This window comes from Camponotus vicinus, unplaced genomic scaffold (assembly GCF_025532165.1).
Source record: "Camponotus vicinus isolate PSW18456_S1 unplaced genomic scaffold, iyCamVici1.0 SCAF_3, whole genome shotgun sequence".
In the NCBI taxonomy this organism is placed as follows: Eukaryota; Metazoa; Arthropoda; class Insecta; order Hymenoptera; family Formicidae; genus Camponotus; species Camponotus vicinus.
In genome coordinates, this window is record NW_028141967.1 from 23034943 (window position 1) to 23051961 (window position 17019).

General features: G+C 39.3%; 1 protein-coding gene across 2 annotated transcripts; it reads left to right on the forward strand.

Moving 5' to 3' along the window:
- The first annotated feature begins 4799 nt into the window (after nt 1-4799).
- LOC145967850 (polycomb group protein Pc) lies at nt 4800-16833 on the forward strand. 2 transcript variants are annotated; one of them, XM_083092861.1, is made up of 6 exons: nt 4800-4956; nt 6986-7138; nt 11579-11622; nt 11710-11833; nt 12440-12859; nt 13232-16833. In XM_083092861.1, the coding sequence occupies exons 2-6, from the start codon at nt 7079-7081 to the stop codon at nt 13835-13837; spliced, it is 1254 nt and encodes a 417-aa protein (XP_082948987.1). In that variant the 5' UTR covers nt 4800-4956; nt 6986-7078; the 3' UTR covers nt 13838-16833. The 2 variants fall into 2 exon arrangements, with proteins under 2 accessions (XP_082948987.1, XP_082948988.1); XM_083092862.1 differs by lacking the exon at nt 4800-4956 and adding an exon at nt 5498-6311.
- The last annotated feature ends 186 nt before the right edge of the window (nt 16834-17019 follow it).

Below are 17019 nucleotides of genomic sequence, written 5' to 3' on the forward strand. Positions count from 1 at the left end.
AGAAAGAAAGAGATAAAGTACTTCCCTCATGTAGAAATGTTTTATCATGTGTTATCATAATTTATCAATGTTTTATCACATTTTATCAATGTCTAATTAAATATAAATTAAGACATAATCGTAAATCAAAAGGAAAAAATATTAAAAAACAATAATGTTATAATTGTTTAGAAATGAATCATTGTCAATATCTCTACGTGCACAAAGAAATGATAGCTTTTTGTGTATAAACGTCCGACGAAAACCGCTATAAAAATTTTTCATAGCAAGACAATTAATCGAATTAATTATATATTTTTCGCGTGTAATATTTGACTTGACAAAAATCAAAATCTCTGAATAAAATTTTATCTTTTAATTTATCGCGTTTTACTGCAATCGATCGATTATTTTTCTCAGAAATATGCAGTTTTTCGTGTTGCCGTTATGTGTAAGAGCTGCACAATTTTACATGATGAAAGTTTCGCGACTGCGTAGGACGATCCGACACACGCACATCGATCGACGCAACGTGAAAGCACGAGTTCGCATAAGAGCGAGAAGAATCTGACGATAAATCGATAATTCGTTGGAAAAGCATAGGTTGAAGCGGTTGAAGGTATAACTGTCGGCGAGTTTCGTTTATTTCTCTTCGAGCAGCTCGTGTAGCTGGTACTGGTACAGTCCGGCGAGCAAATAATCGCACGTGTTCTTCGTTATGCCGATGAATTGGCCGATGTAGGAAGAATACTTTCTCGATGAGAATTCGTTTCGGCGACTCAAAAATCATTAGTTTTATCTAATTCGCATTAAACGTTAAAAACAAAATAAATTAATAATCATAAAAGATTTTAATGGCATTTCAAATATAATATTTCGAAAAATTTATTTGCCGACCAGCAAATCACCCTTTATCCTTCATTCACAAGCGGATTTGGAAAGAAATGAATTTCAGAAAAAGAGAGAGAGGAAAGAACAAGGGGAAAAAGCTCTTCATGAAAGATTTATAAGAGAGGCATGGAATATGTTATTTCGGAATTTTAGCATGTATCAAATTAGAATTTGTAGCGACGAATTTTATAAACGGTATATATAATTTTCCTCTATTATAAATATGAAATCTTTTGCATAAGAGTAGATATAACATATTATCTTACGTATAATTGTCACTAAAACGCTATTTTTGCGCGACAATCTGTCAAAATTAATTATATCTTAACAAAATACCTAAATACGCGGATTGAACGTGACATAATCGTTATACTTCGTCCACCACGTGTTGTCGAGCGAAAATTCGGAAAAAATCATCGTTAGGTTCTCCGTAACGCGCATGCGCCCCGTCTCGAAGCGCAAACCTCGAGACGTCGTTCACGCGGAAACCACCGACGCGATTGGGTCCGCGCCCAAATAAATGAGCATGACAAACGGTAAGGAATCGTCCGGCGAAAGTCTCGTTTCGATATCTCGCGCCGTTCCCGAGATATTAAATGGCCACTTTTGGCGACGAACGGCCGGGCGTAGCAACGCGCCGCGCCATCGACGTCGCTCGCGGCAGAAGCGTGTCAGGGCCTCTCTCGCTCCCAGACACGAAGGCAAAACCTTTACAGTGCGTTTACGTTACGCGATTTTTCAACGATATCGATTCGCGATAAAAATAGTCACATTTGTTCGTTTTAGTACGCTGCATTTTTTTGTATTTTCCGCATTTAGGATGGAAAAGATCGAGGTATGAAGCGAGCAAGAAGGAAAGAACACCAAAGTGAGCGCGAAACAACAATTGGATTTTTTTATGAAATTGCTATTCGACAACACTTGCATATGCGTTATAAATGCGAGCTAATGGAATTAGAATTGGATATTATTAGGCTCTTGCACGTATGACGTGTCTTTTAAAATAAAAAACAATATAGCCTGCGTGTTTTCAGTTACTCCGTTACACGTGTTTTCTATTACTTTCGAAAAAAAGTATGAGATTCTAATGCAGGAAAAGCTATTGTATCAAAGAAGCAGATATATCATGATATATATGGTATACATTTTACACATTTGTTTGTTTGTAAAATTAATAAATAATTGTGAATCGGCAACGCAAACTGATTATTGTAAAGGAGCAATTTGTCAAGTCGCTCATATATATTATAACTGCTATGATTAACGACGGTAAATTGATTAATTTAAATATATTTGGAACAACTTATTTGAAATATAGAATCGCAGTCAAGTTATTGCTGTTGTTATCGCGCAAACTGTTTTGTTTCTTTCTTTAATTTATTCCTGAGAGAGAAAGAGAAAGAGATTCTTTTTCTTTTCATGGTTATTTTAAACACAGTTGCATCGATTGACTGCTCAAACTGAAAATTTGAAAAGCATGCTTACGAATGTATGTAAATCTGTCAAGTAACATGGCACACAAATTTTGCGCTTGTCAAATTAATATAAATAACGATGAACCGATTTAATCCCTGCACTGCAATAAGTTAAGCGGATTAAATGAGTTAAGTTAAATAAGAGAAAACGATGTTTCTAAAATACTGTCACAAATTACCGGTATATTTCACACGTCAAATACGAGAGAAAAAAATCTGAACATAAATTTGTTGTCTGTGAAATTTAAAATCATACCCGACTTAATTTTTAGCGTGTATTTAGATATATAGTTGATTGATGGAGTATTGCCGCATTTGTTTCGCAACTCTAAAATATCTTTGTAAAACATCAAATCAGCTGATGAATTACAAGTACGTATTCAACATACATGCAATGTAATTAACGCATAAGACAATAATTGATGCCAGTGTGTTTAACGATGGAGATTATTTTAAATACTTCTTATAATTTGTTGTACAATTATAATTTCGGAAAATTAAATTGACTATAGTTTGACAATAATTAAACGACAAATTTCCAAGAATCTATCAAGACCTATTGTTAGATTTCAACTGTAGAGTATTGTGTGAATTTTCGAACGATATAGAATATTTTAAGATTGACCATTTTACGACTATTAAACATTTCTATAAGTGTTATTATTATATATATTATATGTATATACATATTTTTAATTTTTCAGAAAATAATGTTGCAAGATACTTGTATATTTCATTTTTACAATTTCTAGAAGGAGATGGCAAGATCAAAGATTAATCGTATTTGATGCAATTCATACAAAAGAATCAAAGCTACAAGCTCCGATATGTCGCAATCGTAATTTGATATATTTCAAATGAGAGACTGCATTTACAGCTGTATCCGTATAAAATCCGAGTTTATTCCTCTGTAATTGAATCAGCTGCAACATCGCGACAGATACGAGAAAGACGAAGAGAAAATAACGCCTCGTATTAAGAGACCACGACGGATACCGCGACATGTATGACGGCGGTGGCAGCGGGTGTCAACCTTCGTCGAGGAAGAACAAAGAGGAGCACCGGCCCGTCGGGATGAAGGAAGGGAAAGGGGCCGATTGCGCGTACCCACGATACGCGCCATCTATGTGAACTACTACTTGGAGCGTATCCTAGAGTTGCGCAATTCGATGCCGCCGTCGTGTGTGACGCGGCGCGGCGGCCCGAAAGTGCCCGTGTAACGCGCGTTTCTGGCGCGTTTTCCAACTTACGCATCGCTCGCGGGGTTGCGCAGCGTTTCGTGCATGGCGATTGATTGCGCTCTCCGAAGGGAGGCGAGCTTCCACCGACACGAGGGGGAGACCCGAGTAGAAAAAGCGGACGAAGGGGAGAAGCGGAGGGCGAGAGGGAATCGCGCCAGCTCCTGAAAGAGGGTACGAGTCGCTCGCGAAGCTCGCGCGAGAGAGACGACAGGCGAATACAGAGGGGAGGAGGAAGAGGAGGATAGCGAGGGGCCGCGAAGTACGAGCACAAAGAGAACGAGAAAAGGGAAGAGAAGGGAGAGAAGGAGAGAGACGACAATGAGCGGAGCGAGAGCGCGAGAGAGGAGAATCACGCGCGCGGTAATGGTTACGTAGGAAGAAGCGGCATCGCCGCACGGCTACTTGGCTCTCCAGGGCCAGGATATTTCAATACCGACGGTGGTCGGCGGCCACCGACGTGGGGCCGCGCACGGGGAAGGAGGACGCGACGCGGCCGTGTGTGCGTGTATGCGCGCGCGCACGCGCTCTCACATAGACGCACGCTTACACGTAAGCGCGGCCCGTATATACAACGTCCCCGCGCGTCGCCCGCCCGCGTCCCTCGTCTACGTGCCCGCCCTTTGCATCGTACGACTTTACACGGTCGTTCGGCGACGGGAAGAGAGAACCACCGCGGTAGCGCGCTCCGCTATTCGGGTTCTCCGCGCCAGGACGAGGAGAGCGCGAGGGAAGGGGGACGCGCGCTCTACCTCCGTCTCTCTTCCGGTACGAGGAGAGGGGGAGAGAGACTCTCTCGGCGAGGGAGAGAGAGAGAGAGAGAGACTCGACGAGGAGCGCGAGGATTCGGGGGAGAGTGGGGAGGAGGGTTGGAGAGTCCGAGCGTGGCCGATGGGCTCGCCGGTAATGCCCGCCTTCTCGACGAGCGAAGGGGAATCCGACGTGGGCCGTGCCAGGCGCCGATTGGGCACCTCGGCGAACGGGGTTCGGGACCAACGGTGGCGCCTCGAGAGCTCCGCCAATCGGGCGCCCTCGTCGCGAGTTTTTTATCCCGCTATTTACACCGAGGACGGAGAAGACGATTCCCCCCTCATTGTCGCTTCCGGCGTCTCGCTCGCGCTCGCGCGATACACCCGCTCCGTCCTTGTCGCGCGCGCTCTCCCTGTGCGCTCGTCGGCGCAGGAGAGCCACTCTCGTTTCGGAATCCGTTGAGGTAGCACGCGTTTTCACGAGACAGGGAGAGAAGTGCCGTACTGTGTGTGCGCTTGCGTGTATGTGTCCGGTGTACGCGCTTCCCCGTCTTTCTCGGCGTGTCCGCGACGACATTTGCTTTCGTTCCTTCTCAAGAGCAGTGCACAGCCTCGCTGTCGCAGGTAGGATGCAGTGCCTGTTACATGTATACATATATATAGGTATATATACATGTATATATGTATATATTTATGTGTAATAACATATATATACGTATAAGTGTGCGCGTATATACGTGTACGTATGTACGAACCGCTGCTGCGTGCCAGTGTACGTGCGTGTATATGCGACTCGAGTACAGTGTGTGACAGAACGTCGCAGGAGGATGCAACGTTGCCGGATGTCGTAGGCGCGAATACGCGTACGACTGGTACGGCGCGGTGAGGCCGCCCGAGGAGAGGAGTGGACGCGCGCGCGTTTGCTCCGACAGAAAGAGAGAGCGAGCGTCATCGTCGTCGTCGTCGATCGATTTCGACTCGCCGAGTCGGAGGTCGGAAAATCGCGGCGAGGCTGCTGGCGTCGCCGCGTACGGATTCGCGAGCATCGTCGCGGTGGTACACCAGTGACATTTGCGGTGCGGTGCTATCGACGAAACAAATTTGGCAACGTCGCGCATCGACTGCCCTCGTACACAAACGCATGCATACACGTACCTAGAAGGGAACTTGGGGTGGCTGGCTGGTTGGCTGGCTGGCTGGCTGGTTGGCAGGCAGGCAGGCAGGCAGGCGGCAGGCTAGCGGGCAAGCAAACAGGACAGGCAGGCAAACAAGCAGGCCAGGCAGACGGCTTTCTTGTTCCGAGGACGGCGCTCCTAGTCGCGCCGTCTCTCTTTTCTACCTCCATTGCGCTTACTCTTCCTTTTCCCCTCGTCTTCGGTCAATTCAATCGCGTTCTCGTTCTCTCCCTTTCTCTCTCTCTCTCTCCTCTCCCTCTCTCTCTCTCTCTTTCACACGGCTCACGGTGCACGTACCGTTGAGAGCCTCTCCCTTCCCCTGTCGCGCTCTTTCTCTGCCTCTCTACCCCCTCTCCTTCCCCTAACCTCGAGCGGCTTGGGCGAATCCACTAGGCTTGCGAGGGGAGTTCGGCAGACCTCGGCTCTAGTCGGCCTCGATCCGTAGAGTGCGTTGGACGCCGCGAGTCGATCGCTCCGGTCCACGAATATTCGTCATCCGGGCTCACCGTGCGTACGTCGTGGGGCCCGTGAGCGCCGTCGCGCGTTACCCGCGCGTAACCGCGGCCCGCGACAGTCCGTATTGCGGCAGTTTTACGCCTTCAGCTTGGGACGCACTCGACCAGCGTATATTCGTACGACGGCCATGTTTGGTGTTTACGACGTGAGGGGGAATCGCTGACGTCACGCGGCGAGCGGGCCGATCTCGCCCGAACGGCGCGGCGACCACGGACGACAGCGGCGACGGCAGCAGGCAACAGTACCGACGACTGCGGGAAACGTGTGCGTCGTGCCGTCATCACGCCGGTATTTATCGAAACGCGCGCGCCCGCGCGCAGCGAGCGAAAAGCCGACCGCGCGATCGAGAAGACACGCCGTGCGTGTCGGCAACGCGTCCGCGAACGCCACCCGTTGGATTCTCTCTCTCTCTCTCTCTCTCTATCTATCTATCTATCTGTCTCTCTCTTTTGACGGAACGCTCCGACTTCACAGTGCTCGATGCGGCTACTGGCCTTTCGAAAAACATCGCGCGCCTGGCCGTTTCCTTCTTCGTTTCTTCATCTTCGTTTCTATCGCTGAAATAACATAACCCTTTGGAAGTTTGTCTCTTCGAAACCGATCGTTAGAGGATGCCACGTTCTTGCAAAACAACGCGACCGATCGGACAAGACACGACGACGCGCGACACGAGGATGCGAATCGACTGACTCGATCGCCGACTCGAGATACGACCCTAGATACGATCGTACCACGTGGTTAATCGCGCACGTGTCTCGCGTCTCCACTCGCGGCGCATGCCGGTGTCTGTGCCTTCCGTTTGAAAGGTGCGACCGGCCGGAGGAGACCGATCGTTTCGCGATATTACGCGCACTGTGATCTCTCTCTCTCTCTCTCTTTCTCGACTTCCGGGGAATGTGTGTTTGTGTGCGTGCGTGATTGATCTGTCGCCGGCGCGTACCGCTACATATGGTGTTTCCTAGGATATCACGCGCAATACACAGCCACGGACTGAGGATCAGAGGACATCTTCGCGCTCGTCCGGAATATCGAGATTAAAGATTCACACGACAGCCATGGAACTAGGCGACAGAGTTTACGCCGCGGAACGCATCACGAAGAAGAGGGAAAAGCGGGTTAGTATCGTTAGTTTGGAGCTGCCGCTCCCAGATGGCGCCACCAGGCGGAATCCGTCTGCGCGCCCCTGTTACCGCCTCTCTATCCTCCCTCCATGCATCTTCTTATCTTTCTCTCTTTCTCTCTGACAGCTCCTCGGCTGGCGCGATACGAAGCGCGCCGCGTTTCGCGACGTCAGACTCATTAAGTACGCTAACGGGTACGGGTCTGTTTTCTCGCGTATGCATTTATTGAATCTCGAGGAGCGCAAACATCGACCACCGATCGATTAATTCTGCCATTGGCAAGATTATCGATTCGCTCCCGCGAACAAAACCGCGTAAACGCGATTCTGTGCCTCCTATTTTGACGCCGCTTACATCGCGACACGCATATTCACGAGAAAAAAAATGATAAAATTGTGCATTTCTTGAGAAAGAGAGAAGGAGCAGAAAATAAATTTCCTCGAGATTAATTCTTACTTAATTGTTACGTGCCAATGATTTTATTATGTATTTATGTTTTCAGCGATAAAATATTTCGCAATATATAAAAATCGCGAATAAACTTGTGAATCGATGAATTTAAAAAATAACATAACATTTCTAGAATACATATAAATATATGTCTACATATGTATGCATGCATGTATATGTATGGCATATCTAATCACTGTCGGTCCTTGATATCGCAGAACTTTGCGTGGTATGTTTCCTTGATGCAGGAAAAAAATAGAAAGTAACAAAAAGAGAAAAGAATACACACTGTATAAATCCATTTATGTGTAATGATAAAGAGAAAGAAATAGAATTCTCGTTACAAATACATACTTAGAAATAAATTACAATAAAATAAGAGCAAAAATTCAAATTTAAATTTACATTTAAAAGTGATAAAATAAAAATATAAAATAAGGAGAGATCCAAAAATAATAATAAACGTCAGTCGTGCATTTTCAATGCGGTTCTCGTCTAAAGCAATTGTTTATTATACATTTATTTTCTCAACTTTTATAGTGAAAACTTTGTCTCTGATATAATTCATATCGCTTAATTTTACTCCGTAACTCTTTAACTGACAAGAAAAATAATTTAATTTAATTTCTCTTGAAATATTAGCAATCGAAAATAACAATCATTTATTAACTTCAATCGGGGAAAAAACTACATTCAGGTAATGTTACAGAAACAGATGTTAGTAAACTTTTGCGCTGTGGTTTCTATCGCCGCAGGGGAAAACTTATATATATATGTATAACTGTATGTGCTTTGGACCCGCGACTTTGTATTTATAATAATTAATTATATTTGCTAAATTAATGCTTTGACAATGCACACTCTTTGTGCACATGCATGATGTAAAAAAAAATGTTTATTTATATGTGCATCATATGCGTTTATACATGTACTTGAAATGTATTTTCTTTCAACCCCTCTATATATTTATTCTTGTATAGATGCTAATTAATACTGTGATAATAATAATTAAAATGTTAAAATGTATGATAATTTTGTTTTATATTTGTGGCAATCCTAGTTTTACTTTATATACATTAATGCATTTGTAGAATATATTTGACACATTAATGGCTATAGTTATCATCTTTCCATATACAAGAGTAAATTTGTAGATTGTGCTACTAAAGAAAAAGTAATCTCTACCATTCTGACACCGACTATATGCTTCTGGTTAACGGGAGTTCCCGGAGGCGGACAATGGTAAACTCGCTGACGGATAGGAGAAAGGCTCCGTATGGCGATCAGCTGGTAGCAACTAGTGGCGTATTTCTCTACGCAACACGCTGTATAGTTCCGAAACAATTCGCAAACATAATTCCTAAAGTTCTTTCCGATTCATGGAAAATCTATGGAAACTATATCTATAGAGTCTCAAAACCACCAAAATATTCTTATATCATATTCTTTTAATAGTAGATTTTTTGGCTAATTTGAAGATGTCAAATTCGTCCTTAGCGAAAATAGAGAATATACTGTTGAAAGGATTTTCATAGAATTCTAGGATACTCTATATGTTTCAGGACATTAGTTTATTTTACTCGGAAAAAAGATATAAATTCATAATAATGCATAATTAATATAATTTCATGAATTATATTGTAAATATGATAATAAGAATAATAATGACTATTAATCGGACGCATACGATTAAATATAGTTTATTTATGAAAGTTTAGAGTTACGAAGAATTAATGCACGCAAATGAGAACGAAAAACAAGAAATAATGCTACGATGATGATGTTTTTAATCCGAAAAGATTAATATCAAAATGTCTTAAAATAAAATGAAAAACAATATAATTGCGCTAAAATAAAGGTACATTCTGGACATATATTCGAATATTGAAGATGTTAACAAGCTGCACATATTTAGAATTTCAACAAATTAATTGGGAAAAACCGATTTTATTCAACATTCGTGAAAAATTCTTTGTTTTTTACGCGAGGTGCTTGATTCGTACAATATATTACGCGAAATTGTTTCACCGTCCGATTGTGTCAAATCGAATAAATCTACTAAATGAGTCGTGTAAAATGTTACAGAGAGCATTCACTCTCGCGAATCGACGATACGATTGTTGTACTAATATCGACATATAACAATATCGCGTCGCGAAAGGATGACAACCTGCTCTCGCGCCATCACATTGTCGATCACATCGTCGATCGGGCTCGCGGATGGATGCTTCATTCCTGCCGTTTCGCGACGTCCTATCTCTCGCGTGTGTCATTGTTTTCCAACTGTCACGCAGCCTGCGCATCGCGATGGGCCGGCGTGCCGTTTCTGTCGTTGGCCGTAGGCCAATGGGTGAGCCGCTACCCATGAACATCGGCATAGCCGACCGTGCTATCGACCGTGTGTCGCGAGATGGATTCGAAAATTCATGCGATCTCTCTTTCTCGCGTTTCAGAATTACGTAAATATCGAGGCAATATCGTGTAAATTAAATAAGGGGATTCATCTTTAGAAGGGAGGGGGAGAGTGTTTATTACACGAAGGGTTTATTGAATTAAATCCCGAGTTGTTTGAGATTTATTTAAAGATTTATCTGGTATCGCATGAAAATTTATGTCCTCTGTCTACAGCTAACCAGTTTGATTAATTTCTCTTGAAGCTGATGAAAATTTCGCATCTTACTAGCGCAAAATATAAATTTGTGTTTTACAAAAGAAAAAAATTGCAAAATTGATGCATTTTAGCGCAAAATATAAATTGATGCATTTTAGCGCAAAATATAAATTTGTGTTTTACAAAAGAAAAAAATTGCAAAATTGATGCATTTTAATTTGCTTTCAATTCTCGGACAACCTGGGTCAATCTTGACCCAGCAAAATTTCTCTGATACGTATCAATTTATTTGATACATATTTCTTTGATATGATCTCGGGAAAAGAAGAAAGACGATTTAGCTAAATTAAAAAAAGAGAAATTAATATCAAGAAAGTTAATTTGAAAAATTGGAAAAAATAAAATAGAAATTTTAGGGTCGAGATTACTAAGTTCAACATCCGATTTCTTTATCATTTATTCTTTATCATCAGTATTTATATATCGTCTATCCTCCTTTCGTACCTTTACTCCATGTTATCAGGAGATCCATTGATTTCCGGAATATAAACAAACACATTCTATATCTGTCTGTTTATTTCCGCGCGCAATCGACCCAATTTTACAGCGTAAAATGTTACCGCTGACAGCGAATGGTCAACGGCTTTCACCAATCACCTGGTTCTATCTGCCCGGCGATCGTTGAAAAATCGTACGGGACGATCGATGTAACGGCGCGCCTCTCGCGTTGCAATTAATTATCGTGCCATAATAGCTATAATTACACATACTGATAAGTGAATCTGCTTTCCCCGATTGGCAGATCTTATCAGTAAACGATCTACTCGGATGTGCACACGGTGCAAACGAAGCGCGCAACACGTGGACGACATAACGATCCACTTCTGACGTAGTTTATGTGCCGGATAATGATACATTTAATTATAGGAGTAAAAATAATTAATGCGCTATTATACATTTTGCCAATGACGGTTAATTGGAGGAATAATGTTTGACAGTTTGATGTCGAATATCGTATACAGTGATGCTACAAAATATAAAAAACTAAAAACACATCTCTCGCTTGAAATTTTTTTCTCGTTCTTGCTCTTATAATGTAGAAAAATGCGAAATACTTTTATTCTCGTTAGCCATATTAATTGTCATTTATACTTTTTAATCTTTTACAGAGAAATGTATTTGAAATTTTTAGAAATATATTATTTATCAATTAATTTAAATCGTCGAACATGGCATGAATAGACAATTGTACGACGATAATACGCTTTTTCGCATGTTACTCGATATGCAATAATGTTTATCATATTTATCATCAATGTATAATTATATTAGTAAAATTAATAATATTTATCGTATATTTCTTTTTTTTTTAGGGCAAAATCGAATATTTTGTCAAATGGAAGGGATGGAGCAAGAAGTGAGTATAAAATCTGTCAGAGAATATTTGAAATATGTAAAGTTTGTGATTGGAATACGCATTATGCAACTTTTCGCGTTATTTCAGATATAACACATGGGAACCGGAAGAAAATATTTTAGATGTCAGATTAATCGAGCTGTATGAGGAAAGCCAGAGAGGCGGAGATGTATCTACCAGAAGACCAAGGCGAAGGGATACCAGATATAATGTAAAAACAATATATTATTTATATACTTTCGTGCATTTTATTTAATTCAATTCTAAATAAATTACGATTGATTTTGATAAAATTGTATTAAAGATAAAGTTAATCAAGTTAAATTAATTTTGCTAACATTGTTGATTTTATCATATGCGTAATTTATAATGATGATTTGTATAAATCTCATTTTATCTTCTGTTACTTTTATCGCGTTCGATTGAACATTTCCTAAAAAAAAAAATTTTTTAAATTCAAAGAAATTAACAAGTTTATATGTTTCTAAAAAAAGAGAAATTTCTCAAATACTTCCCAAACATAAAGCTTTATTAAATACCTTTGTTAAATACCTTTTTTATAATGTGTAAATGCATCTATACATCTGTTATTTATACATATATATATTTGTCAATTCGTGCGTCAAATTCAAAGATGCTATCACGTCAAAAGATTTTTATACAGAATCATTTTCTCATTAAGCAAGTATAGTTAGTCGTAAAATATTTTTTCTCATTTTTAAGATAAAAAATTAATAAGATGATAATGTTGGATTAGAGAGACGTGTTCTTCTTTTAAATGATTTATAATCGATAATAACCGACCTTTTATTTTCAGGAACAAGTATTAGCTAATCTGGTAGTCGAGGAGGAGCCCGGTGGAGATGAAAGAGTAGGTGAAGACAGTCAAGACGAATCAACAACAGGCAGCACTTCAGCGCCTCGTTTAAACCCAGTAGCTCCGGACGAAGATACACTCCCGAGTTCCTTGGACGGTCACGAGTCTCCGACACCACCAGAATTGGCGTCAACATTTAGCGTCGATTCTGACAGTTCCAATAGTAGTGTGGATATACCACTGTTGCCCAGCAAAGGACTGGGTACAAAGAGGAAGGCGGAAGTTCTCAGCAAAGAATCTGGCAAGATTGGCGTGACAATTACCACGAGCAATCCCAACACTGGTAATAGTAGTCCGCCGCCAAGCAAAGTTCCTCGGTTATTGCCTTTGAAGAACAATCCTACAACGCCATCTTATCACGTAAGTTTCTAAACATGAAAACATAATTTGCTAATAAGTTATGATATCATATGGTCGTGATATCAATTTTGGTGTGTTATTATTTCATAATTTATTAGCAAAATACGATACTGAAAATCATTTAACATTTATTATTGTTGAGCGCCATGCAATCATCAGTGGAATCATTTTTATTCTTCTGTGATATTCTTGCGATCACAATTTTGATTGATATACATACAGCTCATTTGTAGAATTGAAGTAACTTATTGAAGAATGAAAATGTCTCACCAATGACTGTATGGCGCTCAACAATGTCAAATGTTAAATGGATCTTAGTATTTTTCACATTTTTCTTGGCGATATAAAAGTGGAATCCTTTTATCGGTACAGAGTCACAAAGTCAACGGTAGAAGGCCGTCGTCTTCTAGCGTAAAGTCGACGCCGGAAGAACCTCTTCCGGCGGTACCAACGACACCGGCACCAGCAGTACAGGACAAAAAGCGTCCTGAAGCTGACGTACCTCATGGCCCGCCGCCCTCTCTTCCACGTGCACCGCCGGCACCGCTGTCTCCCCAGATAGATACACCTCTAGAACAACCCTCAACGAAAAAGAGGCATTTGTCAGAGCAGAAACAGGACAAATCGAACGGGGCAGTCACTGCTGACAAAGCGAACGGTCACAAATCACCAAGTCCGACAGATTCTTACACCAACAACAATAGGTTACCGACCGTCGTAAACGGACATCATAATAATAACATTAACAATAACAATAATAACAATAACACTTCAAGCGTCAAGCAGACCGAAATTCCGAAATCGGAAATCTACGCTCCGCTCACAAGTCCCAGCACAGATTATTGGCACGCGAGAAACCCAGTAGCAGATCAAGTGTTTATCACGGACGTTACTGTTAATTTGAAAACCGTTACCATCAGGGAATGCAAGACTGAAAAAGGTTTTTTTCGGGAGAGAGATCCCAAAGAAACCCTTTGAACCCTCGAGAATGATATCTATCAATAGCTCTGCATCGGGGATATCTACTCCGAATTGTATTGAATTGTAAATAAATATAAATTATTTTCACACACCGGATATTAAGTCAGGATGTAATTATAGTAGCAAGCAAATTTAAACTTTTCTAATGATTGAAAGAAGATGATATCATAGTATCGCGAAAAAATTAATAATAATCGAGCATCGCGCAGAAATCTAATATAATGCATTGAAATCTCAAAAAATTCGAATAAACAGTGAAACTAGAGTGATCAGTAGTACAGGATTTTTTTCTGCCAAATTTAAAATTTAAAGTCATTTGCGAAAGATACTTTTACTCAGAATCTGTGTAAATTTATTATAAAGATATTGTAATGATATATATGAATGATATGATGAAACGAAAATACACGTCATAATTATTATTACAATATACATTTGTATATTTCAAAACGCTTGATAGATTTTAACCACATACATGCTGAAGATCTAGATAACATTAATGGATGCTACGTCTTCTAGTTGTTTTAATTATTTGCTTCTCTTAGAACTTTACTAAGAGGCTATAGATAAAACTTTTGTTTCTACTACGGGATACATATGTGTATTATATACGAGATAGAAAAAATATTTTTCTAATTCGTTTTTAGAATATCAAAACTATATCACGGAAAAGCGATTCCAGAAGAAAAGAGGAAAACGTTTCGGATTATATTATTTTGGAAAAAAAAAAATAGTTCTAAACTCTTGTATAATCTATTTATCCCACTATGTATCCATTTTTTGCTGTGTCAGCAAAGAAAGGTATAAATTAGATTTCGAATGTGCGTATGCCAGATATAAGCATTTTATTAAGAATTTCGAATGATCACGAAATGTCATATTTAGTTAACATAGAAAGATTGTGCCACGATATTTCAGTTAGTTTTCGGTTTCGATGCGTTAAACTAACTTGCAGTCATTTGGCAAGACATGCATTACTTTGTACTCGATTTTGCGATTTCCTTCATTTGTAATTAAATATTTTCATTCGTTGCAAGACATACATTACTTTGTACTCGATTTTGCGATTTCCTTCATTTGTAATTAAATATTTTCATTCGTTGCAGTATATCTGTTGCATATATATATATATATATCGACAGTAAGATAATTTCTAATTTCTTAGTGAAACTATATTTGTACATTTCGATCGTTAAATACCGCAAAAAGAACATCCCCTGTGCATCATGCGCTTTCGTAATCTAGTGATATAGTCAATAACATTGTTCAAAATTGGCATAAAGAATTTGGACCAATTTTTCCCGTTAATTTTATCTTTATGCTATTCTTTTTCTATTGTACGACAGAATTTTAAGATTGCTTCATGATCGGCGAAAAAAGTTTTATTTCCAAATTGAGGAGACGGAAGACGCTAGCGTTACTTAAAAAGTTATGATCAAAATGGCTTGTGCGATAATGTGATGTTTCGACTCAATGTGAAATAGTTTTAAATCTTTTTTCTTTCCTCTACGGATTGAAAAAAAAAACGATCTTTTTGCTTAGGACACAGTATGTTTTTTTCTCTCTACTTACTCCTCATATTCTCTTATTTTCTTAAATCATTTTCCTTAAGACATTTTCATTAAGACTAGATCTTCTCTGAAGATATTCGATAACGTGTTCGAATTTTTTTTCTTTTCTATAGGTACTATTTTACTATGTAAAATAGTAAATCACTTGAGAAAGAGATTGAAGAGTTCCGATCACAATTATACTGACTTCAGTTCAAGCGAAATCTTGAAATATGCCTGAGGAATAATGAAAGGAAATATAAGAATATGAGTGAGTTTTAATAATTCATTTTTATAATAATTTGTATATTCTTTCCATACCGATATAGTAAAATCGAAAAACATCTTGAACATTTTCCCAAAAAGCTTCTATCGTGTAATAGAAATGTCATCGGTAAAATGTGATGCGATGGCATGCTACGGAAAAGAGAACATTGCGATAGATCCTCTTATATTAAGTTAAATATAAAATTTCTATATAATATAATATTAAATATATATTAAATATATAGAAATAATTTAATATATATTTAATACATACACGCCACACATTTATATTATACACACATAAATACACACACACCCTAATTAAATTTACGTATACGTTGCTTATTTATTATGACTAACACAAAGATTTTTAGGTTTCTACATTCTTATATATAATATAGTTGTAATTAGACTGTGTATGTGCAACTGTGTCCCCCGCACACACATTTGAAAGTGAGTTGGACATTCAGCATAATGCCTCTTGCGTTAGTATGATTATCGTGGTAGATAACTCATGTCAATAAAATTGTAATTTAAAGATCCGATGAGATTTTATAGAAATTTTTAAAAAAATTTGACGACTTCTTGGGAAACGTGTAAATAAAAAAGAGATCTGTTTTTTCCTTTTTTTTAACGGGGCCATTTGCGTAAAATTAGATTGACAGATTCGTTGCAATTATTAATGCAGGAGAATAAACTATACATTAAAATTGTTGTAATGTACCACTGTATATTGAGAGTGTTTCTTGTAAAAATTGTAAATAATTGAACGAATACTGTACGTGTCTTCGCCATAGCGAGCGAAGCGCATGAAGATGGCTTATATAAATCATTGAATTATCAATTGTACATAGAGATAAAGAGAGAAATTCCCTCTCTTCCTCCCTTCCCCTCTAGTTGTAAACGTAAGATTGCAACTATAGGTCTCTATAGAGAAAAAAAATCCTTTTCTTAGCTTTAGAAGTTCAAGATAGACTGTGCGCGTACCTTCTCTCGATATTGTTTCTGTACTTATAAATATTCCGACTACAATTATACGATAAACGTGAAACGATAAAGCAGCGATTACGCAGGCATATACGATACGTGAACCCCGGTAGATCCAAATTCAACAGTAATTTTAGTTCTGTCTGGTACAGATTCCTTATATTTCAATAAAATCTCTACTTGAAGTCACGTTGTTTTTACATTTACTAAACTCTTCCTTAAAACGCATTTATATATCGTGGAGTTGTTAATTGTGGATTTATTATTAAATCCTTTTGGAAACAATTGTTGCGCTCATCAACGAGTGCTCATGGAAAAATTCGTTTCTCCCTGTCTTGTTAACTTTAGCTGATTTTTTTGTGACGATTAGTTTAT

Bases quoted from the DNA above. Each gene is read 5' to 3' on its own strand.
- LOC145967850 (XM_083092861.1), top strand. From the start codon at position 7,079: ATGGAACTAGGCGACAGAGTTTACGCCGCGGAACGCATCACGAAGAAG. The intron at 7,139-11,578 runs GTTAGTATCGTT...TTTTTTTTTTAG, and splicing joins CGAAGAAGAGGGAAAAGCGG to GGCAAAATCGAATATTTTGT. The intron at 12,860-13,231 runs GTAAGTTTCTAA...TTATCGGTACAG, and splicing joins CTACAACGCCATCTTATCAC to AGTCACAAAGTCAACGGTAG.